This window comes from Drosophila montana, unplaced genomic scaffold (assembly GCF_035044405.1).
Source record: "Drosophila montana isolate Dmon_TW-CO22-7 unplaced genomic scaffold, ASM3504440v1 contig_3543_1, whole genome shotgun sequence".
Classification (NCBI taxonomy): Eukaryota; Metazoa; Arthropoda; class Insecta; order Diptera; family Drosophilidae; genus Drosophila; species Drosophila montana.
Window position 1 is genome coordinate 145026 of NW_026998424.1, and position 26250 is coordinate 171275.

The 26250-nt window shown below is 40.8% G+C and overlaps 1 protein-coding gene across 3 annotated transcripts in view; it reads left to right on the forward strand.

Annotated features, from left to right (window-relative positions):
• The window catches only part of ara (araucan), a 37292-nt gene extending 12431 nt beyond the window's left edge, over positions 1 to 24861 (forward strand). The window contains exons 1-7 of one of the 3 annotated variants that reach the window (XM_064692320.1): positions 9806 to 10443; positions 15080 to 15634; positions 18687 to 18802; positions 22880 to 23211; positions 23291 to 24482; positions 24549 to 24642; positions 24710 to 24861. In XM_064692320.1, the coding sequence (XP_064548390.1) occupies positions 10393 to 10443; positions 15080 to 15634; positions 18687 to 18802; positions 22880 to 23211; positions 23291 to 24482; positions 24549 to 24564 (2262 nt within the window). In that variant the 5' untranslated portion in view covers positions 9806 to 10392 and the 3' untranslated portion in view covers positions 24565 to 24642; positions 24710 to 24861. Of the gene's footprint in view, positions 1 to 9805; positions 10444 to 15079; positions 15635 to 18686; positions 18803 to 22879; positions 23212 to 23290; positions 24483 to 24548; positions 24643 to 24709 lie in introns of those variants that run through there. The other 2 variants (XM_064692321.1, XM_064692322.1) reach the window with 2 other exon arrangements.
• Positions 24862 to 26250: the final 1389 nt, after the last annotated feature.

The window sequence follows — 26250 nt, forward strand, 5'->3', positions numbered from 1 at the left end:
GTGGGACGGGACGTCGCATAAAGTTTTTATTATTTACCTTTTCTTAATTGTAATTATTACAATATTGATGATTATTTAATCAAACAACGTATCATTTAAATAAATATTTTATCTATATATGTTTGCATAGTTCCTTATATTAAGATATCTCAGGGTAAACTATAGATACACGATCCATTTCCAACAAAACTTACCTAAAAGCGGTTTTATTGGATAAAAACGACCAGAAAATTGGTTTTCCAAAACGCCTCCTCCAAAAAGCCTCCAACTTGTAAAAAAAATAGAAAGGCTTGCCCACAAAATATTAGTTAAGTTAAATAAATCATCTTTTTAAGTTTTATAATTATGTGTGCAATACTTTTGAGTCAGAAAAATGTGCCATTTTTTATGTAAATAATTTAATAAAATTACTTTTGAGTTACAGTTGCAAAATTTTTGTAGGAAATTAACTGCTTTGTGTAGTATAATTATTTCAGATAGACGTTTGTTACCAAAAATGGACCAAATATGGGTGAAAAATAGAAAACGTTTACTGTGCCAATAGCTATGTGTGTCTATAAATATACAAATTATTTTAAAATGCTTACTAAGAAAATATATTAAAAATTAAGATTAATACTACACAAATCGGACAAATTCAGGTCCCTCGAAAGGCTATAAGAATATAATCGTGACGAATTCAAAAACCGAATCTGCCCAATGCGATAACATTTTGTAACTTCCTTCGTAACTCGTATACCCTGTACATTTCGACTTTACATTGATTTATTCTCTACATTTAGCTATACCACGCAATGTTAAATACAATAGCAATTTCTCTTGTTGTGCGGCATTTAGAAAGATGCCAGTTTTATCAGACAAAGACGTACAAATTGTTTAAATTTCAATTTGACCGCAACCGATGTCGACAAAGATACTGTCAGTAGCATCGCAGAATGAGATTAAGCACCCGAACAGTTTGTTTTGTGGGTGGCAAGTGGAAATCTGTGAATGGTAATGTTACGTACTTGCGGGCTATATGAGAGAAAAGTGTTAATTTCATTTTCGATTTGCCAAATGCGATTGCGAAGGGAATTGTCGAAAGGCCGTCATTTATCATGTGCACATGCGAGTAGTCTCCGGCTTGGCAGGGGAATCATCACAGTTAGGAGCTTAGTTTGTTCAAGTCTAGGCCGGCTGATGTTGGCAATGTCTGTGCACCATGTCTCTGTGGCTTCGACGTCGATGAGAACGACAATGGCGTATCTGGATACACAGATTGGGATTGTATCTTTCACTTACATTTCAAGTTTCAAATGTCAAGCTGTGTGTGGTTGTTGTTGTAGTTGTTGTTGTTGTCGTCTGACTGCGCCCACCCAGTGGCCCAATATGCCTTGAAGTCGACAAACGAATATTCATTTGCATATTGCAATTACAAACTGTATAATTTCGTTCGAAACCACATACGTCTCCTACAACATTTCAAGACATAAAGTTAATTTGGCTTTTTTAATGGCTAAAAGTATATAAATTTAAGCCAAACAGAGACGGGTCGAGTATTTATGACCAGGAGACACTCTATTTTTGCCTGGGTTGTACTAAGACTTACTAAAATGTTACATACTAACTGATTTTACAGCGTAGTCTTTTAAATAATCACTTTTGAAGCATTACCAAATTGATATTTAACTCAGGGCTCTTTGAGGTCTTGAAAATCGCAGAGAAAGGCGATTTGTAGGACGTGAAGGGAGCAATTGAGAATGGAAGTAAGTGTGAACGGAGGTTCAATTTCGTGATACTAACTCTTAAAAGATTAAGGTTGAAGCAATTTGCTGCCCCTTTCAGGAATGGTCAAAAGAGAATTCGAATAAGTTCGTTTTAAGTCTCTCTAAATAATAAATATATTTTGTTATTTGAGATAATTAAAATTACTTAGAAGGAAGATTCACTTATAAAAAGAACAGGAAAACTACTCATTGCAATACAAAGGTCTTGACGGACAGCAGAGTTTCTGCTAAATTTATTATTCACTTTTGAATCTTTTTAATACGGATTATAACTTCATACTTGCTTTCAAGTGATGTGTCTCAGAGACTAAGCTGCTTTTTGCCATTATTATATCGTTTTCCTATTATCTATAGTCCACACAAAGAATAAACCTAAGCTTTGAGTACATATCCCACTACAATAACATCTTTGTATAAGTTCAGAAGTTCTATTGCTAAAAAAAAATTTTTTCAACGAAAATTTTTAATCTCTTAAAATATAATTTGTATAAATACTGGTGCATATAACACCACGATTCAACCCTATACGATCTATTCCTTAAACCTAAACTATGTTCTTCAAATTATATATACATGATATATGTATATATATAATTATATATACGTGATATATTCAGGACCATTGCATTTTAAAATATATAAATACATATAATCAAGGCTGTATCTGTAAAGCAAACAATCGTTTTGACACGGAGTCGAATGTGTGTGTAAATATCTATGTGTGTCTGTCTGGCTTTGTGTTTGTTACCAATCGCACGAACGTTGGCATTCATTTGTAGTACGATTGAGCCATTGTCACCGATTGTCTCTGGAGCTGGCGCCTGATAAGCGCCGCAAATTAAATGAAATATATTATATAAAATAGCTAGAGGCGTTTTGTGCCACGACTCTCAGAGAATTTGAACGACTGAAGCCGTTGCCAGCTCGAGGGAAATCTTTGTATGCGAAGACAAGCTGGTTGGAAGGCGAGCAATGGAATCCGTCGTGAAGCTCCTGTGAGTGAAAAACCCCCCTGCTAACCGCTGCCCCAACCTTAGCTCTGGTCCGGTCTATGGCGTCTATGCCGAATGCCTGACAACAGCTCCGATCGTCGATAGCTGGAACGTTTGTCTTGTCATGGTGGGGCTGCTGCAGTATAATTGGCAATTGGGAATGGGCTTATTCACTTTTATGACTCTTTTTTTTCCTCTTTTTGTATTTGGTTTTTTTTTTTTTTGCCAACTGGCGACTGACACTGACTGCGTCTGTTGCGGGTCTACGACTAGGTCTATCTATTTCAGTCACATCGAAGTCGTGGCTGGCTAGTTGTTTAGATGTTTCCTCTTTTCTTTCCCACTTGAGCTTCTTATTTTCATACCCTGAACACATTGGGCAAAAAGGGTATAATGGTTGTGTGCAGATCAATATAACAGAGAGAAGGAGGCCTTTTTGTGTCCATAAAGTGTATATATTCTTGATCAGGAACAACAGCTTGACTCGATCTAGTCAAGTCTGTCTATCTGACTCAGAGTTTATATAAGCTACGGCTTTAAAATGTGGAACGTTCGTCTTCCTAGTACATACAAATGTTGAGTTCCTTTTCAATAATCGATATCTCGTCCCGCTTCTACGATATCGATACGATACGATTGTTATCATATCTCGGAACTTATAAGAGACACAAATTATAAAGCATGCACAGATCCAGAATATTTTCCTTTAAGATACCTCCCACTTCCACTTTTAGGGGTACAGCAGTTTAGCTCTCGATTCGAGGGTATCTCCTTGTCGGGCATTTTTGTCTGGAGTACTCTTAATTGTTTTTTTTTTTTTTGATTTTGTTGCCTGTCTCCAATGGGTCCCTGTTGACCCCCGGCGAGTGGCGCCTAAAGTTACATGCGAGCTTATCGAAGTTGCTGGCCAAGTCTTTCCTCAGCCACCGCCCTCCCAGCCAAACGGATCGTACGTTAAGATCGGCCACAGCTGTCACAAGGTTTTTGAAAAGTGTTTGAGATTTATTGTGGCTCAACCTGGACAAGTGTTGGGAGTTGGACTGAGTATGCCGCGGCCTGTGTGTGTTTGCACACACAAGCATCAAACAGATGTCCGGTTTTCCATCCAGGGCCTGGGATTGTGCCAGTCCTTGGCAGCCTTTTAAGTACTCTCCTGCCATCTCATTATCGAACCATTACCAAATGAGCAGTGCGCATTATAAATGAGCACATAAAACATAAACGTTGTCGCTGCGTCCGCTGAGCTCAAGAGCCGATTATTGCAATTTAACACCCCCGCCGCTCCGCACTGTCGCACTTGCAGTAGTCGCTGTCATCCCCGTCGCACTCACTCTATCTACCTCTCTCACTCTCTCGCTTTGGCGGCACTCACACGTCAAAGTGTCGTCGCCGGCCTCGTCATATGCTGTTATTTCCGTAGCGGCCCACATCCAAAATCGAGACCGGGAACTCACTCAGATGCCTGTGGAACGGCTGCCTTCGGCGGCTGCGGTCAAACGGTTTAACTCGCACCGGGATTTCGGCTCGTTTCGCTCGGCTTAGCTCAGCTCCCAAGTGGGATTATGTCACTTTCCTACTGACATTTGCATTTTGATTGACAAACTCATTTAGCAATCCACAGCCGAAGCGGCTCAGCATTATTCGGTCTCGTCCTGCCCCCACCCCGAACCCGGCAGAAGGCATTGTTTGGCAAAGCGCTTAAAAGAATTTCCCAATTACATCTAAACACGAGCCCGGCAAATACATTAAATGTTTGTATGTCCTTTGCACTTGCAGCCGATTATCATTTCGTGTTTTGAATTGCAGTCGAATGCGAAAATGGGCCTTATGATGCGGCTATTAGATTGTCAATTAAAAATATCTATTTTAGCAGGTCAACTTTTAATCGGAAAGGTATGTTTGTATGAAAATGATGTGGGGTTAGTTATATGTATATCTTATATAGAATTTTAAAATGGATAATAAAACCACCTTCTACCCAAACATTCATGACTCTGATGTGTTTTGCCTTTAGCATCGTTTTTATTTATTCCCAAATGTTAAATATGTTTTATATTAGGCGCAACAGATTTAAACTTTGATTTATTGTATGTATGTACATATCCTGGCTTGGCACGGGCCAAGTTATAATATTCTATAAAATTGTACTAAGAACTTTACAGCATATTCCGACCGTGAAATTTTGAAAATGGCACTTTTCCCGCTCTAGCATGAATTTGCGTTTTAAATCAGCGGGTATTGCGAAAGGCGTGAAAAACTTTTCAAATGCATTCTCATAAATATCTTCAAAAAGGGCTAAGACGCAAAAACCTGCATATAACACCTTTCTGTGCACTTTCCGATCTCAATGTGGATTTTCTATTCACAATAAGCTTTAATATCTTATGAATTAAATTAAATTTCACCTAAGGTGGTGGATTTTACTAAATGTGTGAATCATGTCTCTTATTAATTTTTACACAGGTCTTTTAAAGTGACTCTGTGTGTGTCAACGAAAACATATATAACAAATGTGTTAATTGAATGGAATTTTCAGTGTCCCGAAAAAAAGTGTTTACAATTTTTAAAGTATCTTGTGAAGTCAGCTTCAGAAGCGAAGGACACAAGTCGTACTCAAAGAAAGTAACATATTTCAGGACTCTAATGTAAATAAACCCTTACCCTAATTGAGATAAAGTTCTAAAGGGCCAAGCAATTACCAAATTGCTTTTGAGGATTCATTTTAAGCTCCAAAAATCGTTGGTTGATCTAAAAAGTGTTTTTAGGGCAACATGATCGATTTGAATGTTTATTTAATAGTGTGCAATTTTATGGATACCAGTTAAGTACTTCAATATAAACATTTGGCATTGTGTAATGGAAATCAATTATGTAACATTGCGATATTTCCCTTTGACAATTTTTATGTATTCTGACATCCATTAAAGTCGGGCCTGCTGACAATGACAACAAAAACAAAAGCAACAACAACAGCAACATCAACTGCAACAATGCCAAAAACAATGGTCGCATAGTGCGTGCCCCATCCACAGCTACTGCGACTGTTACTGCCACAGCTACTGCCACTGCCACAGCTACTGCCACTGCCCTCGTCTTCATCTGGCAGTCGTGTCAGCAGCGAGTGTTGTGACAGTTTTGTCGCCTGAGTTTGCAAGCGAGAATAATAAAAATGAAAATAAAAATAATTCATTTTGCATGGTGGTACTTTTTGCTACAATTTTTAGGGCTTGGGTTCGGGTTCGAGTTTGAATCTGGATTTGGGTTTGGGTTTGGGTTTTTGGCTACGGGCTCTCGAATCATTGCCGTAACCATTTGGCAGCTATTTTGAAATTGATATATGCATAAACCGCAGTGACAGATGTTGCAATTAAAACGGCATAAAATGCGCGTCCCTCAGCCGGCTAATGGCTGAGAGGGGTGCGGCTAGGGGAGAGAGTGGCGTGGCAGGCCACCACCGCGTGCATCTGGATGACATTTATGCAACTCGAGTGGCGCGAAAAGTGAACGCTGTCAGCGTGACAGTCGGTCGGACAGCTCAATTGTCAAAATAGGTTTAAGTGGCGGCAAACTGATTTGTAAAGTGGAACTACAAACGGCAACAACTCTTGGCGTTACCGAGATGCCTCTTGATTGAGCCAGCCTGGTAGTCAGGAGTTTTGTGCCCTGCCTCCCCCACCCCCCCCCCCCCTCCCCACCATCCCTTTACCCATGGCGCACCAAGGGTGGTCAATGTGGCGGCCGCAAATGGAAACGCCCCATGTGGCTGGCACTCGTCGTCGTACCGTCATGCTGACCCATTGATTGATTGCATTTGACTCAGCGCCCGTCCGTCCGCCGCCCGCTGCCCGTTGTTGGCAAAAAGTGCAGCTCGTAAAACGCGCAACAGAGCAAATATTGTACTTAACACCCAGAGGGACACTTTGAAGTGGCTTTTGCTGGCGCTCACCTCCATCTCGTTCCACTTCGCGATTTTTCCTTCGCATCCCTTTAAATTTGTTTACGCGAATTGTTTTTGGTCATTTGCTGCTTTAAGCCAACATACTGTTGCGCGCTTTTTATGCCCTTAAAAAAGGTATTATAATTTACCGAATCACACAAGATATATACATATATATACGTGTCTGTTTCTATACAAACTTGGTTCACAGTAAAACTGTGCATAGATCCGTCTTTCAACAGACCTCTTTATCATATATCTGCCATGGACATGATCGATCGAAAATTCAGTTTTTGTATGACAAACTTTTATGTTTCTCAAGATATCTGGACTAAACTTGACACTTAAGAGGTTTACTACGTTTCTTCAATATGAGGAAAATCTTATCAAGAATAGTAATATGGCAAACATTCACTTTTTTATGATATCTAGTGTAGACTCTCCAATTGCCCGACTTATCCTCTCACATAACTGCAAACCCCACATCAAATCAAACTACTTTATCATCAGCCTCGGTGTAAAAGCATTTCTAAGCGTATTTAACGTTCGGCGTGTCGTAGTCAGTTGTACTTCTTGCTTTGTGTCTCGTTGGCTTTGGGTGGTGCTTGCGCCTTGTATGTATTTGTTACAACCATATATCTTGCGCTTGGCAAGGACACGCCCATACCTTATGGCGCAATTCCATCATGTCAGGCACACTTTTTGGTTTTATAGGTTAATTCGCTTTTATTACATTATCATAAAAAGTAAACAAAACAACACGAGCTTCACCTCACCTCGCAGTGGACTCGACCACACCACATCACACAAATACAGTGAATACGCTCTTCATGCGTCCGCTGTGTATGTGTTTTAGTTCGCTTTCTTGCTGTCGCCCTATAAAAAGCAGCTCGTAAAAATATATATTTCGAATATGCTATATGCTGCTCTGCGGTAAGTTCGTTTAAGTGCAACATTTTTCAAAATTTCATTAAATCTCAGATGCATCTGATTTCGAATATAAAACTCACTAAGTTCCTTAGAGAATTCAATATAGCAAGAGATCAAAAACTTTTGGCACTTTGGCATGAAACTTTAAAGTACATTTGCAAGGTAAAAGTGGTTCCTATTAGCTAATTGGCTCTGGTTTAAAGTCTGCGACGAAACGAGACCCAAAATAACGTGTAGGAGAATTGTATGTATGTTACATTCTCGTAGATAAGATAAACACTATTTAAACTATGTTAATAGATTAGATATTATGTCTAATTAGGTACTTCGAATGCAGCTTAAATACCATGATTTTCGAGAGCATATAAACTGATCCATTTAGCAAAAAGTATGTAGATTAAAATATGTAATAATACAATGTTAATGTGTTAATAAAGTACACTAATATTTATGCAATAATATACCGAAATAATAATATTAAAGCCTAACTTGAATCTTATATTAAGAAACGGTGTTAAACATATATTTGCGTTGAAAACACTGTTTTATTAATTGTACTTACTTTTCTACTATTTGTAAATATCTTATTAAATAAGAGCAGAAAAAGCTGCCATTCTTCGATATATGATATATATATGATATAAATATATATATTTTCATGAAAAACAGTCTGTATGAGCCAAGGTAAAAAATACATTTCTGTTTCCTCAATGCAATTAAAACGAAAATTTATTATTTCGTTTAAATATGTCAAAAGAAAATTAATGGCGAATTTGAATAAAAATATGGCACAATGGCTTTCAATATTTTTGAAAATATTTTTAGATTAGAGACTAAAATATAATTTAATTTAATGTATTTCACCATGGTTAACTGCGCGTGAGCTTAGATAAAATAAACAAAAACGTGAATTGAAATGTATTATATGTTAGTTATGCAATTATATACATATATATATATATATAAATATATGTATAAATCCGATATTATGCGATTCAGGTTAAGTATTTAAGAGGATTAATTTAGCTGGAATTTATATAAAGCGGAAAGTTAAACAGATTATCTTTGGGAGCAAAGGGTAATGTAGGCCATGCGAAATACGTAGGAACATTTTCTAAATATTTGAACATATTAATAATTTTAGCAGAACATCAAATTTTAAATGGAATTTTGTAGTATTTTATTCGATATTCTTAACTAATTTAGACTAACGTATACCTAAATTGTAAGTTTTTTATTAAATACTAACTACACATAAATAATTTATGGGCAAATAACTCATCATATTAAAAAACTTTTATAAAAGTCAATTTCTGTTTGATATATTAACTTTTCACTTAGTTTAGCAATAAAGCAAAAGGTAGTGCACTGTACAACTGCTGCTTATCTCTTTTAACAGCACTTATCTAAAAATATAGGCCAACCTATTTTTTTTTGTTTTGTTGTCTTTTTTTTTTATATTATTTTGTTGTTGCTACGTCACGATCATTCATGTTGAATGAGATTCGGCAGAAAGTCGCTCGGCCGAAAGGTAAACAAACATCAGCGACTAGCCAAACAAAACAAATGGGCGTGCCCAATATGGAAACACTACCCCAGCCCACGGGAAAACGTCCAAATAAGAAGTAATTAATGGTCGTATTTCCATTTCGTTTTTGCTTTCTTTTGTTTGGCTCAAATAGTAGCTGCTGCTAATAAAAGTCGCACCTGTCAATGGAGGAAGCGATTGAACAACAGAGAACTGCCTGACGTCATGGAACGCTCTGATTGGTGGTGAGGTGTCGCACTTCCAGGCAGCCGTTGCCGTGTTTGTTTTCTCTCCTGGCTTGGGCGGAGAAGCGGGCGAGCGCTCGTGTGTGTGTGCCTGTGTGTTGGTGCGTGTGCGTGTGTGTGCATTGGAACGATATAGTCGACACCACCACCGCCAGTAGCACGGCTCGGAGGGCGTTGCCGTCGAACGTCGAACGTGGACTGTCGAGCGTCGACCGTCGCCCGTCGCCGTCGCACACTTCCAGCCTGCCTCTAAACAAGTCCATTTCCATTCTAGTTGGAGTGCGTCCGAGAGAGAGCGCATAGCGTTGTCTCGCTCTCGCACTGCACGGGCCCGATTGCAACGGAATGCGAGTGCGCTGAGCAACGGCATTCGTATTAGCAGCTCTCGTGCCGGTTGTGAGTAACCATCCGCAACCAGTTCGTGTTCGAACGTACATTGGTGAACATCTGGAGCGCGCAACCGTCGCCGTCGTCGTCGCCGTCGCTGACTCCGGTCTACGTTTCGTTTTGCGTATGCTTTTGCGTTTGCGTGCATCTAAAATTTGTATCTGTATCTGTAGCTGTTGCTGTAGTTGTGTATCTGTATCTGTATCTGTATTTGTGCGTCTGTCTGTGTGCGGATAAGCGTTGCAATTGTTATGGTTATGTTTATGTCGGTATTGTTGTCGTCAGTCGCCGCTACGCTCAATAATCCCAATGTTGATTCTGGTCTGTCGCTCGGTCGGTGATTGTGAACTGAGCTCGTGTTTTCAATTTTGTTTATGCGTGATTCCCCAACGGTAAAATTGTCACCGTGCAACGTACTAAAAGCTATTGGGCAGAAACTTAAAGAGATCGCCCATCGAATCGAACTGAACTCCCTTGTCGAATCACATTTGATTCGAGCAACAACTCTGGTGCTCCAATACATACAATTATAGTACATAATAACTGTTAATTGAAACTAAAAAAAAAACAAGAAATACAGCTCAATTAAGCCGAAGTTTAATTGGCAATGGCCGCCTATACACAATTTGGATATGGCGGTTTTCCGTCGGCATCACAGGTGGGTCATTAAATTTCCGAAAACCAAAACAAAAAACATATATAAATCCTTATAAACTGCAGACAAATAAGATAAATAAAATATTATAATGATAAGTTTTCAGCGTATAGTAAAGAGTTTGGGAAATATTGTTCTGAAAATAAGTACAAGAAATTCCTAGATCTAGCTTAAATTATTATTCTTAGGATAAATTCTTTCTCTCTCACTAGTTTTACACATTCCCTGAAAATGAGCAGATAAATGATTAGCTATTAGTTAAGTTTTCGAATTGAAAGGCTTTTTCATTCCCATGCCTTACCCTTCCCCGACCAATTGGCTTAACCAAAGCTCACAAGACAAGTGGCAAGCTGAAGATGCTGCAGAATTAACTGGAAAGAAGGGGGCCAGGTGAGAGTGGGAGGTGGCAAGCACACGTACACGCGCACACACACGCACACACTCACGCACACACACACTCTGGCTGGACAAGCAGTTGAGCATGTGAAACTGTTGAAAAGTCAATAAAATTCAATTGCTACGATCGTAAATCATAAAATTTATAACCGTAAAGTGACAGCTCAGAGCAGGCTCTGGGAATGCGCCTGCGCATGCGCTCACGACGTACGTGAGCAGGCAGTCAATGAAAGCCTGCGCAGGCCCAGCAGCTCGCCGGGCCCAGATGCTGCCACACCGATAGCGGAATCAGTGGCGGCAGTGGCAGCGGCTACCGGAGGTCCAACATCAGACGTTCAAGCCAAACGATCGGTGCACAGATCCAACAGACAGATCGCAGCGATGACTTAAAGGCTGAGCAAAAATGTAGAACTCGGCGACAAGGCGGCCCCACGATGTGATCTACTTTACATTGGGACTGCATTCCCATTCCACTGGTCTGCTACTGGTCCCGGTGAGCAACGCTCATGTGGCGCTTGCAGTTCCCACTATCAGCCTGGTTATCTGCCGCAGCAGCGGAAGTGGAGCAGGAGGCGGAGGAGCTGGGCCATTCCCGTTTTGCACTGGAGCCTCGCCGTAGACGCAGATGCAAGTCGGAGATTAGATCATTGAGCTCTCTGCGCTTTTGCGATTCAAAGAAATTGGTAGTAGTGCACACATGGCCAGCAAGGCCGCCGCTGCGATCTTATCAGAGCCAGGGTCTGCCTTGTATATGCCCGACTGCCTGCCTGACTGGCTGACTGCCTGGCTGCGTGGCTGCCTGTCCTGACCGAGTCGACGTTGTCCATGAGCGTGCTGTTCACATGGCCAGGCTGGCGCTTCCTTCTCAGCTTCAGCTTCCTTTTTACGCAGCACTCTTGACCATTGGATGCGCTCATCATGAATAATGCATTCGGGCACGGTGCGGCGGAATCTGCCATTCGCATAGAACTCCCTATATGGTGTCGCCTATCAGATCAGTTGTCATAATTCTCATATTCTGTTTGTGTGAGAGAGCCCTCTGACGCTTCATGGGAACGCAGAGTGCAGATTGGCTGGCTGGTTGAGGTCCTTTATGGGTTTCCACCTTTTTTAATTCACATTTTTTTATGTTTTTTCTTTTTTGTTTTTTTTTTTACTCGTGTACACATATATTTATTTTTCACTAATTAAAAAGCGCGACAAAAAAAGTTGAATCAATCATTTGTTGAAATTTGATTAATGGTTGTTCTTTGATATACAGTCAGACGATGTCGACCTCGAAATTCAGTTATGATTGCTGCGCGGCGGGGCATGAGTCATATTTTTATATATTTCTCATAGCTTCCATCGAAATTTCTAATGTATAAAAAAAAAAATATTGCTTGATTTTGGATTATTATCAGCTTTGAGTGTGTGTTCTTCTTTGTTGTACAGCTTGTGTCACAAGAGTTTATATCATAATCGGAAAAATACTACCTCAAATTGACTTAAAATTAGAAAATTCGCATTTAAAAGGGGTCCAAGTTAATTCGTCTTAATACCTATACAAATTATTCGTAATTCTTTGAACAGGTAGGAAACAATTTCTCCTGGATATATAGATAAATATGTATATAGAGAATAAAACAATTTAAGGTATGCACAACCAATCACCCCAAATTTGAAAATCACCCCAAAAAAAAAATAATAAAAAAACAGAACCTTGGGATTTGGTATATACGCACTTTTCAATGCTTTATTTAAGTCACAAAAACTTCAAAAAGATCGGACTATAGGCTCCGAAGTTAGCAGGGAATGCATTTCCCATATAAGGTGTGGGGTAGAGGAAAGAAGAAGCAAATAAATACAGCATGCGTGTATTTATGCGTGAACGTATGCAGCATGGAGCTAGGCTAAGGGTATCTTCAAGTCTGTTACTCCCGGCTAGAGCACTCTACTTGTGTCAAACAAGAAACTTTTCTGAATTTATGAAAATATGTTTATTTTATGGTGAATTTTTAAAGTTTAGCATATATATCTTAAAGTTATTTCTGGTGCTGAATGGGTATTTAAAAACTTTGATATGTGTGCAAATTAAGAAACATGCAGTCAGACATTTTGGGGTGCAGCAACAATCGACAGATTATGTTAATGATTCCCAGATAATTATGAGTTTGAGCTGGGCACAGACCGAGGGTAGCCTTCAACGGGAGCTGTAACCAAGAGGCGTATATATGACCTTTGGGCTAGTGTCTGCAGTCTGCAGTCTGATAGCCAAGTTGAAGTCAACAACAGCAACAACAACAACAACAACAACAACAACGACGATGGACGGCATTCGATCAATTTGTAGCTGTCCATCAGCAAAGTATTCAACTTAATTATAGGTTTATCGAATTATTTTTCGCAAAAAGGCAGCCGGACAGAGAGAAACACTCTTGAAAAATTGAAGCAGACCAACGTTTCGGGCTCGTTTCGCAGATTGTCCCGCGGCAATTTTCAGAAGCATTCGGATTGCATGTAGAGGCGAAGCTGCTCTTCTTCTTTAGCCTGTAAGCGTTGCCTGCCACACCCTCATTGATTTCTGGCATCTTGGGCTGTCTGCACAGAGCATGGGTCCGGGCTTGGGTCTGGCTCTGGCTCTGGGACTGATACTGGGTCTGGTCCTGGGCTTGGCGCATTTTGCATATTAATTGCCGTGGCCGCCAAACGGCCAAGCGGCTGGCGCATGCCATTGGCGAAACGCTTCAAGATGGAGAACATCAACTCTTAAATTTAGCTGCTGCGGCTGCTGCTGCACTTTAAATCGATTTGCCGGGTAATTGATGTAGCCGACATTACAGCAGTTCGTCAATGGGTTGCCAGCGATGTTGCAAATATGGCGTACCGCGATTAATCGGTTGCAGGATTACGAAGCCGCGCACAGCTTCTGTACTCCAATTGCCTCTGGCGCTGATTGTGTGTGTTAACACCATATTCGCTTACATGTTATCGTTGCCATCGTGTAATGGGCCCTGTCTGTCGATTTTTCAAATTAAGCCTACGACGACCAGTTCCTCCATTGCACTCAAGAAGCTATGACAACCACGTCTCTCTCTGACTGAATATACATAGCTACGACCGGTCCATTACACGTGCATCAATATTTATGAACTCTCTGACGGTCGTTCGATGAACTGGAACCTAGCGCCAATTGCAAAATAGTACAAGAAATCCGCTGGAAAACACACATATCATGCGTATTCATCGAGCGTTCTAAGAACACATGTTAAAACCGAATCTTGTTTTGCTCTCGTATATATTATATGAAAATTATATAGAAAAAGAATTTTAAAGAAAGGATTTGGCTTTTAGTACGGGTTATTAGTTAGTTAGTTTTTGAACTGAATGAACCTGATCCAAGTTAAAAATAAATATGTTCCTATTGCTTAAATAATACTTAAAATACCTTCGTCTATCTATCTGCGAAATTAGAAATTTAAAATATTTTAAAAATTTTTATTCGAGTTCAGTTCAAGTTAAAAATGTTCCCTTGCTTAAAACTAAAGCTAAGTAAATATATAACATTTTTGGCTGTCAATGCAAGTTGAATACATAAATATTTTTTAATTTTTCAATATTTATTTAACAAGCTCTTCCCGCTTATCAGCTTGTTAAACATGTTGTATATGCGTAAAAGTATATTTTTCAAATTAATATTTTTAATTATGATAATTGATATCTGGCAAGTAATAAAAAGTTATCAAGCCTCTCAGAAATCATTTGAAGTGCACAGAATAAGCGGTCATTCGACTGTCATTTAGTAGACTCGGCTGCTTATCACGATGCATTTTTTTGTGTTTGTGTTTGGAAATTGAAAATTAAATTCGAATCGATTCGATGCGATTCGATTTAGATACAACATTCATTAATTATGTAAACCAGTGGCGATAGCTGGACTTATATTCGAATACAAGCCATAAGTAATTGATAAAAAGGTATATTCATTTGAATCTGTTGATTATATTATCGGGCCAGTCAGCCATTCATTCAGCTGAGAAATCCGAATCTGAATCTGAATCTGAAGAGGGTGACAATTTTTCCACTTTAAATCAAGTCTTTAGGACTGCTTCCGTGGTGCGGCTCGCTACGAAATGAAGTGGTGCAAAGATAATGGGAATGGGACACACATATTTAGTATATTGCGTATGCGCATGTTGTGCCTGGGTTTTAATATGCTCGTCTGCTCAATCTCAAGCTTCTCAATCTTTTTGGTATTTTGCAGCTCTTACCACCGAATGTGACGCAGACACCTGAAGACGCAGCCGCGAACGTGAACGCGTCTTCATTGGTGATGACAAACGCGCCGGCACTGAGCCCCACGGGTGGTGCCGACTGTCAGGCGAGTCAACAGCCTGGCGGAGTTGGCGTTTCGGTGGTGGCGGGCGCCGGGGCCGGCGTTGCCGGTGATGCCTCAACGGGCGCTCTTAGTCCAGACGCGCTTTCACAGAACTCAAACGCGGCCACGGGGTCAACTGTGGCGGCTGGCGCTGTCTCTGGCCCTGATGCGATGCCCGGTGGCTCCCTGGACAGCAGCGCCGTGGGCACGACGCCTACAACGGGCAGCTCATGCTGCGAGAACGGTCGTCCTATTATGACCGATCCAGTCTCTGGCCAGACGGTCTGCTCCTGTCAATATGACTCGGCACGTCTGGCGCTATCCAGCTACTCGCGCCTGCCGGCGGCCAGTGTTGGTGTCTACGGCTCCCCATATCCATCGACGGATCAGAACCCCTACCAGAGCATCGGCGTAGACAGCTCCGCCTTCTACTCGCCGCTGGTAAGTGAAAGCCAAGACGGCTAAATGGATTATCTCCACATATGACTTTAATTGTGTAGTCAGCGGCATTTTGTCCCAGCGCAGACATGGCCAAAGACATAGACAACAAGTTGGACAGCACGGGCTCGGGCAGGGATCAGGGTCTGGAGGGCAGGAGCAGGGAACGTGGACAACAACGGCTTGTCAATGTAGTCGACTAAATCGAATTATCATTATGGCTGACTGAAGCTCAGTCAAACCTCATTTAGTCGTTGCCAAAGCAGCTCTCCAGCTCCAGCTCCAGCTCCAGCTCAAGCTTGTAGTTGTATCAGAGTTTATTCCTCTCTCTCTATCTCCCTCTCTCTCTTTTTCTCTGCCGCTCTCTCTCTTTCTCACACACCCTGTCCATCTCTCTCTCTGGTGCTGACTACCATTGTGATATTCGATACTTTGCACAACGAAAGGCAAAATCATTGGAAACAAAACATATTGCCCCATGGCCTCAATTACACTCCCAGATGAAGCTTGCCGTGTATTTGTATGTGTGGGCTAATCGAGCTTATGCTTTTGTATGCATCTCATTCACACGAACACACACGAACACAGCAACACACACTCATTTGTGTGGCTGTGCCCTTTGTATTTTCTAAGTGACCACAGAAATGTACACGGCCAACATGCACACAGTTTTAAATGACATACTAGATGACATATAGGAGCTTGAGCTGGACGGGCATGGGCATGGGGTGACAGGCAATACGAGGCATACACGTTTAGTTGAAGGTAGCACAAACAAACAACATAAATATTTGCCCTTTGAAGCGAACTACATGCTGCCAATTAATAGGCCAATCAGTTAGTTCATGTCTCTAAATAGTTTTTGCATAAAACACTACATTTTAATATAAGCTATTTTATTAGAAATCTATTCACAAAATGTACGAAAATTGAAAAGCGCTTTTCATTTAACACAGGAAGTAATATGTTCAGAGCAGTAGTCGGTTTTTTGGACATGTTCAGGTTCGCTTTTTCTTTTCGTTTGTCAACTAGAATGTTGTCATATGTATTTTTTTTGGCAGGCGAGGCGTCAGACGCTGAGCGCTAAGGTTAGGAATCGAAGCCCGTGAAGACTATATATATATATATATATAAAAAGACAACTAAAAACATGAGTTATTCTTTTGTGCAATAGAGGCGAGACAATATATGTATATGAAGGAAAGTAATATGCGCATAAGGGGGCAGGTCGGCGCAGCGTGAAAGCGCATAGATAAGTGAGGAGAATTTAATTGGCTTTAGCAAATATGTATATGTATTTTATGAATGTATGTATATATAAATATATATTTTAGGAGAAAGTCCATATTTTTCTTAGGTGTTATTTTCATAAATAAGTATAAAAAATCTGTTTTAATTCCAAATGAAATTAATGGTCTAAAAGTACATGCATATATGTGCATCTGTATATATTCACGTGCATAATAAATTCCTTATGAATTTGTCTCAAGGGTTTAATTCTTTATTTCTTTAAATTTATTTCAATGCCGCGCACTGAGAAAAAATATCAAGAAAAAGTATTAAAGCAGAAAATTCTCTCTCTTAGTTTTGTGTTTATACTTAAGACAAACGTAATTCCTTGCCATAATTGATAAGTAAATAATACCTAACTTTGAGGTTCGGAAAGTTTGGGTATCGCAAGCGACGAGAGAAACTGAGAAAGTCCAAAAAAGGGGCAGGGAATTAATAGCATGGAACGGCGACAGCAGCCAGCAATGTGTCATGTTAAATTGTTATTTACAAGAACAGGAAATTCAAAGTGAATCGTTCACGTTCCTCATGCTCATGCTCCCGATCTACTCGCTGGCGTTGTTGTCGCATGCACCTGAGCGCGGTTCGCTCTTATCCGAGTCTGCTTTTAATTAAGAAAATATCATGGGCTGTTCGCTCGCGTTCGCACATTCGGTGCGATAAGAAGTCGCTGCTCGTCATTTTGTACGCTCCATGCCCAGGTGGGTGAGCGGGAGATAGTGAGAGGGAGACGGCTATAGGAAGAGAGAGTGAGATAGTCAGCTGCTGGGGGTGCTAAATATTGAGGTCTTCTAGTTAAATAGCTGAAGATCTATGCTGACTTTTGTTCAATTGCTGCACCCGGCACAATCACGTAAATCAGAGTTCATGTTTGGGTCGGCCTTCGTTTGATATGAAACATGTTGAGATGGAGTTCGGCGATATCATGTCCGATACCTGTTTCCCTGTTTTCCTTCTTTTCCGTCGATCAAATGGCATTTTGATAAATATATTTGTCACTCGCGATCGGCGGCGGCGGCAAAGGCGAGTTAAAAAATTAATAAACAATGGCATACATGATGTTAAGCAATTAAAAATGTTAATGCCGTTTCATAAATCAAGAGCCGCACACAAAAGCTAAACTCGCGACTCGAGTCGGCCAACCAGATTGGCCGCTAGACTGCCCAAGCCGCCGGCAACCTGGCCAATAGTTGTCGCTCATAAATCCGGCTGTCGTTTCTTTTTTTTTTCTCTCTTCTTTTTTTGGGGAGGGCATAAATCGCAGTCGCCCAAAATCCAGCTAAGGTCATGCGGCGGCCATCCGATATTAAAATTAAGAGTGTCGCATTCATAACGACAATAATCGGCGTTCCTGCTTATTTAATTTTTGATTTTTGTATATTTTTTTTTGTATATTTGCTTGTTTGTTTGTTTTGTGAACAGTTGTTTGAGTTGTTGGTCTAAATTATGTTTTTGGATACACATCATTCTGTCTGACTATAAAATATGGTCAACGTCAGCGTTCGCTTGTTTCATGGCAAAATATGTTGCCAAATTATAAATTCCATGTTAACAAAATCGTCAACTTTTGGATACTGTGGGAAAATCATTTTGCTTAGCGCTTATGAATCTGGCATCACATTAAGGTCGACCAGAAAAAAAACCAACAAAAAACAAAAACAGAATTGATTTTGTAAATTATTATAGTTTTAGCTGCTTTTCTATAAATAAGTTTTAGTCAAGCTTTGATTTTACATAGTTTTGTTTTTGTTTTTAATCATTTCAGAGTAATCCGTACGGCTTGAAGGACTCGGCGACTGGCACTGAAATGGGCGCCTGGACCTCAGCAGGACTTCAGCCCACAACTGGCTATTACTCCTATGATCCAATGTCTGCTTATGGGTAAGTTCTATTGTATACTCTTAAGGATTCGATCCTTAAACTTCGTGGCAACACACTGCTCAACTTTGTACCATATTCATTTTGTCGCTTATGTATATAGAGTGTACCGTGGTAGTATACCCTGACAGGGTATATGTCGCTTTTTCCTTGTAGAGGATATTCTAATTTTGTCACGATTTGTGTAAGGCTCAGAAGGAGATGTCTCCGACCCCATGAAATATATATATTTATGAATTCCTGATTTTTATGGACAGCCAAGTTGATAAAGCCAAATCGTTTTTAAAGCTATTGTTATGAAACCATGCATAGGTCTGCTAATATATCGAAATGGGCCAGATCAGACAACTATAAAGCTGTACAGAAAGAAAGAAAGGTGTGTAAAATATGTTTTGTTTCAAGATATCTTGGCCAAGCCTCTCAATTTTCCTTACTTATCCCCAAAACTGTATCAAATCATAAAAAACAATCGTTTGAATAAGGAGATTTTGTTTAAAAGCATTTCTAAGTATTTAATGTTCAGCCATTCATTTTCGTGATTTTTAATAAAAAAAGAAAGAAGAAATTGGGGGGGGGCCAATCAAAAGCAATTGTGCGCCCATAATTAATTGTAGAATATTTGTGAGTACTTAAAATTGATTTGAATTTAATTGCGCTGCCCTCTGGGACGAGGACAGGGACAGGGACAGGCATCCAGACAGAGGCGATAATAAAATTTGAATTGTGAAAATTTGCTGGAGCGCGCGAAATTATTTATTTATGATTGCGGCGAAAATAATCGCAGTTAATTGCACGCCACAGTGAGCTCTACACACACATGCGTACATATAATTATGTGTGTGTGTGTGTGTGTGTGTAGGTGTTTGTATGCATGCATTATATTCTTATATATGTATCGTTGGATACACACATACACATAATGCACACGCACCAGCAGCAGAATTGACACGGATACGAGAAGCGGACAGTCGTCGGACATGCAACTGCAACTGCCGTCGCGACGGCTGCGGCTTCCCCGTTGGACGACGGACGTTGGAGGACGGGCGCTGGACGTGCATGGTCTAAGTGTGTGAGGGGGGAGCCCCAGTTGAGTGTGCATTGCGTGCAGAAAGCCCATGAAATCGAGCTAGCTGCGGGACTGGGCAGTGGAACTGAGACTGGAACTGGCACTGGCACTGGCACTGGCACTTTGACTGGGACCGAGACTGGGACTGAGACTGAGACTGGGAGTGCAACAGCTAGGTAGTGGCAAGAGTATAAAGGTGTGAGTAAATGAACGCCATGTTGGCCGCCATATTGAGCGAGAGTACACACGTTGACAGAGACATTTAAAAGAAGAACGGACCGTTGCGCTTTGTCACAGATTGGCCAGAGAGTGTGAGAGAGTGCCAGACCGGGAGTTCGAGCCACGAAAGTGGGCAGACGGTATGTGGGTGGCTGGATGGAGGGGGTTGGTTTCGAGGTTGGCATAAAGTGGTTGCTGATGGCCGGCACAATTGTTGGGTTTGTCAACGTGACGTTGGCATGTTCATGCCTGCTTCTCGCTCAACTGGAGCCAATGTCACTTGTCGTGCTAGGCATTATTTGTTTAAAATGTGTGTTCACTGCTGTAAATTGCTACTAACAGATAATAACAACAACAACGACAACAGCAACAACAAACATGAGTATGTAATTATAATTGCGAACTAAAACTAAATTGCATGTTCAGTCATATGCTGACTTAACATATACTATATATATGCACATATGTGCGCACATATCTGTATATAAAAATTTATAATCGTCGCCGACGTGGCCGGGACTCGGACACGGGCGCCTCAGTTCAGGCAGTTATTGTTTTTGTGTGAACAAGAATTCGATTTGTTAACAAGATTATATGGCCAGCCGCAGTTCGCAGACTCACAGTCAGGCTTAAAGGCACACACACTAACACACATACGCTTACATGTATAGAACGTTTGTACACTGTAAAAATAGAATGCGTGGCAATTAGCAACAAATGAACGGTTGTGCTCGCCAAATTGTAAAACATTAGAGAACAAAAGCGCACTAAACAAACGCATACATCCATACATGCGCATGCATGCATGCACACATGTACACACCTGTACATATGTAGTTGTGGCTGCATCCGCCGCATTGGCAACAATAGCGGTCAGCCTACGCGATAATAATACGGCGGGATTTAATCGCCGGCTCTGATGTGCGCTCTGATGTTTCGTGCACCAAATTACTGAAATCGTAACATTTGTTTTAACGTTCATAAGATGCTTAAGCAAATTGTAAAGGCAATAAAACAACAACATGAGCAACAACAAAAACCGAATGTTAAATAGCTTGCTTTTGAAGTTTTTGCACTTGCCTATGTATGTATGTATACATATATTACTGATCTGTATCAAGGTTCGAGTCGTCAATAATTTTCATGTTTATAGTCGAAACATTATCAACATCAAGCCTATGTAGCATATGTATAGCTTGTTTTGGAACAATCAGTAAGGAATCGGTTTTCTACAAGAAAAACTATTTTTCAATGCACCCAAACTTCACATTTGAAGCTTCGCTGTGCTTCCATAATTTTTATATGCTGCCAATATACATATTTGCTGAATATTGTCATATATCCTTAAACTCAAATGCTTCTTTCTTGCTTTAAGAAACTGAATTAATGCAACACCTTAAACGTGTAATAATTGTAAAATTCATAGAGGCAACTTAAACTTTATCAGAAAAAATCATATTTTTGTTAAAAATCGATTTCGACCAAGTTTTGTGAGCTTTAAGTCTTTTGATAACCATTTACTAAGGAGTTAGGAACTTGTCATGATTTTGTAAAATCAGGATATGGATTTTAATCGCTCGAGGAAAAGCAAGGCAAAAAGGTCTAAGTGAGCTTTAGGCATAAGACACGAAAAACTATAGCAAAATCAATAAACATTCGCCGTAAATATTCTTTACGTTTTCACAAAGTTTGTGAGTTGGAAACTTTGAATAGGAATTTAATTGGATTGCATTTGTATCTCAACCAAGTGCAACAAATCGATAGCTTTAAGCGCAACATTGTTTTTTTTTCTTTAGAACTTTATTCAGTCTTCAGCTTGTGCTATCCTTGCAGGCTACTTATAAGTACAATGGTTTGGAAGAGAGAACAAATTTTGTGAATGCCCAACGTCCTTGTGCCAGACAATAATAGCAAAAACTCAAACATCAACTTCAACGCTGCATAAAAATCAGGCGCTTTTTAGAGTCGAAGCAACATTGCGAAAGCTCCATAAAAAAAAAACAAACAGAAAAGGAATAGCAAATGGGGCAGGAGCAACGACACCAACGAGTCCGCAACTTCCGAGCCGGGCGCAGCGCACAGTTTCGTTTCGTTCTTTATCTTGTTGTAAAATTCACCGCACAAACTGTTGATTCTGCGGCACCATAAAAATCCCATGAAAAACTTAAAAAAATAAAAAAAAGAAATTGCTGTTGAGCGGGGGTAACAAAAAGGGAACGTTGAAGATGGGTCTAGCAGCAGCACGAAAGTGAAATGTGCGACGAGCTGCTGCACAGAGATGAGTTGCAACAGGATATACGCATGGACGGGGAGGGCTTAATTTAGCTAGTAGAGCTTTAGTGCGAAGGGGTTTGCGCCGGACAGCAGGATAAAAATGCAAACGCAATAACGCCGCCTGGGCTCGGACTAGGGCTCCGACTCCTGCTCCTGCTCCTGCTCCTGCTCCGACTCCTGCTCTGGCTCTCAGTTGCAAGCCCAAACCCACAGCTGACTATACGCTTATGGCGTTGTCGTCCTCGTCCTCGTTATTGTTGAGTTTTGTTTTTGTTGTTGTTGTTGTTGTTGTTGTTGCTGTTGTTGCTGTGCGCTGTTTCACAACTATGTTTTACAATATTTTGACGTTGTACTACACTGGAGGTGTGGCCGTTGTGGGTGGCAATATGAAAGCATCAATTTAAATTGTTCGCATTTTTAATGAATTTTCATGTTTCCTTGTAGCGCAGTGTAGTTGTATTTCTAATAAAAAAATGACATGCCTTGACCATTAGTCTAACCAGTTTGTCTCGCATTCACAGTTATGGGGCCAGCTACGATTTGGCGGCGCGTCGAAAGAACGCCACGCGCGAATCCACGGCCACGCTGAAGGCGTGGCTGAATGAGCACAAGAAGAATCCGTATCCCACCAAAGGTGAGAAGATCATGCTGGCGATTATCACAAAGATGACGCTCACCCAGGTCTCGACTTGGTTTGCGAACGCGCGTCGGCGCCTTAAGAAAGAGAACAAGATGACCTGGGAGCCAAAGAATCGCACCGATGACGATGACGATGCGTTGGTATCGGACGATGATAAGGACAAGGATGATGTGGAGTCCAGCAAGGACTCGCATGGCGGCAGCTTGGCAAAAGGTAGTCCCTCACCAAACCGAGGCGCAGGTATTCAAGGCAGTTCTAATAGCTGAGCTTTGCTCTTCCATTTCATTCGCAGATGTTGCCAAAGACGATGAGGAGCTGATCGACGAGGATCAGAAGAGCCTGGGCCAGGCGAATATACTGCGTGCCGGCTTTGGCTATCCTTCGGGCGGATACCACGGCGGCAGCGGCAGTGGCCATCCGGCTGCCTACAATCCGTACCATCATCACCATCATCAGCATCCCGCCTATTACCAACCGCAACAGACGGTGCTGCCGGCAGCCTTTCATGCGGGCGACAGCGGCCTGGCCATGGCCAGCAGCAAGCATGGTGAACACAGCGATTCAAAAAACCAGCTAGGCCGGGACTGTGGTGTGCCGATTCCAGCTACGAAGCCCAAAATCTGGAGCTTGGCCGACACAGTTGCCTGCAAGACCCCACCCCCAGCATGCATGGGCCAAGGGCAATTAATGCAGCAACAGCAGCTGCAGGCGCAGCGTCATCTGCATCCGCAGTCCCAACAGGAGACAGGCTTGGGGATGGGCACGTCCCAGGTGCACCAGCAGCAGCAGCAGCAGCAGCAGCAGCAAGAGCAACAACCGCTGGCGATGGGCAGCCACCTGTTCAACGGAGCGCCCTATGTAAGGGCGCATACCACGGCCTACGGGGGTTTTCTAGGGGCTACGACGCAGCAGCTCCATACTACGAGCACGAACAGTGCCCAATACAACAGTGGCCAGTCCAATCCGCTGCTGCACAGCAGCAGCAGCAGCTCCAACGGCACGCATACGCCTACCATCCCTACTACGGTAAACCCAAATCCGAGCGAGGCAATGAGATTGGGCTTGGGCCTGGGCCTGGGTCTGGCCGAGTCGTCGGCCCAGCCGCAATTCCCAGTAATTCGTCAGTCACATCCACAGCAGCAGCTGTCTCAATCCACAGCGAGTCAGCGGGCGATGGCGATGGGGTTTCCCGAAGCCCAACCCGATACTCCACCCCAAACTCCGCCGAATATGAAGGTCTTGAGCGGAGCTTTGAGTCTGCTGCCTACCGCTTCGCAAATCCCTATGACCGCTACCTGTCGCAGCAGTAATAGCTACAATCCCGGCTGCAATTACCCCATGAACTTTTCCACTCGCCTCAACGAATACGACTACCCGTCGAACCACAACAGAGATGAGTTCAGCAGCAGCGGCAGCAGCAGCAGCAGCTCCTCCTCGCCACATTTGCAGCGGGCAGAGAACATGTTCAAGCCGCTATTCAAGAGGTACACTTACTCAAAATAATCTATGCACAAGTACAACAAAGATACATGTAAACAAATTTCGTTTAGCCTGACGCCTGTCTAGAGAGAGAGCTGGACAAAGACCTTATGTATTTGCAATATACATATGTATGTGTAAACATATGTACATATTATAATTTAGGTAAGACCCTTTCCCATTTGCAATATCTATAAAAACTGATATCCATTGAATCTATGTACATACGCAGATTATCATTTTTCTGGGCTCGTGCAACAACAACGTAATGGATTGTGTAATATTTAACAATTAATTAATGATAATATATACCACATTGGTACAGATGTACCATACAAACTACAATTACAACTTAATAAAAGCCGTGCATTGTCTTAAACTATATCTGAAGTAAGCATTATTAGGGACAGCTTCTTTTATAAACAGGCACATTTAAACTTAGAACTTAAGATTATAAACTGTGATAAATTTTACATTGTTTAACAGACTTCAAATAAAACAACACATCGTCTCTATAAATTCATAATAATAAATAATTTAAATTCGTTCAATACAAATAAATCTTTGTAATCCAAACAAATATTATCTTTTTATATTTGGGTACATTTTCTTTGGGGTCATATTGCGTTTACAATATGAAGGGTACGGGTTAATATGCCATGCACCTGCTAACTTTAGGTACAATATAAATAAAGCTGCACTAAAATTTGCTAATTTTAATAGTTCGCTGATGAGCACGGAACTCAAGAAACTTTTCTGTAAAATTAGTCTGCGGATAGCGCTTAGTTGCCGTTTCTTGCAAAGTACCTTTGCTTTACTTTTCTGCTGGAGCGCTCCCGAACTGGAAATAAGAACTTACTTATGATGATAAAAATGCACAGAATACAAGTAAAAACTCAAGATACATATCTGCATAAATACTGTGCTGATTTGCAGATATAGACACATATCAAATATTTGCCAATTTGTACCTTAAATAGGTACAAATAAAGCCAGATGTTCTTACCGTAGAGCAGAGTCGTGCCTTTCGAAAGTTTTTCGATTTAAACCAACGCTAATTACCCTTTTAACATAACATTTTTTTCTGAGTACAAAGTGAAATTAACATAAATTACATATTATAATTCATTACAGCCACACATGTACCCAGTTGTCATTTGTAGCTGAACTAAAAGCAGATACATGTACATAAAAAATCGAATTAATGCAAACGAGAGGGGTCAACTGATTGCAAATAAAAAAGCTGGCAAAAAATCTTCTTAAATGCAATTTAATATGCAATGTTGCGTTGCTTTTTGTCTGGATATACCAATTTCTCTTTAGCAGGGTAACAGCTTTTAAATAGTAACGTATTTTATAATAACAGATAACACAATATTAATAATAAGCAACTAGTTTAGGAGGTAGGATTTAATGTCCTTGCAGACATATTTCTTACAGTTCTGCTTTCTATCATAGAAGCTACACCCCATTTAATTTATAATAATTCATGGATCAAAAGCGTTTTTCCTTGGCCTCGGACAAGGAGCGCGAAATTAAGAGTTCAAACCCTCTCGGAGACAAAAAGAAATTGTATTAAATCAGTTTGCACTGAAGTGGACATATAATGACACTTGCGCCTTATATGATTCGATCAAATAATCATTTAAATAATAAAAAATAAATAAACATAATAAAAGGATGCATTCAAGGTTTTTCTTTGAGTGCACATTCCGTATAGTTACGGAATTGACTCTGCAAAAACTCTGCAGCATCATCAATATCATAACAGCT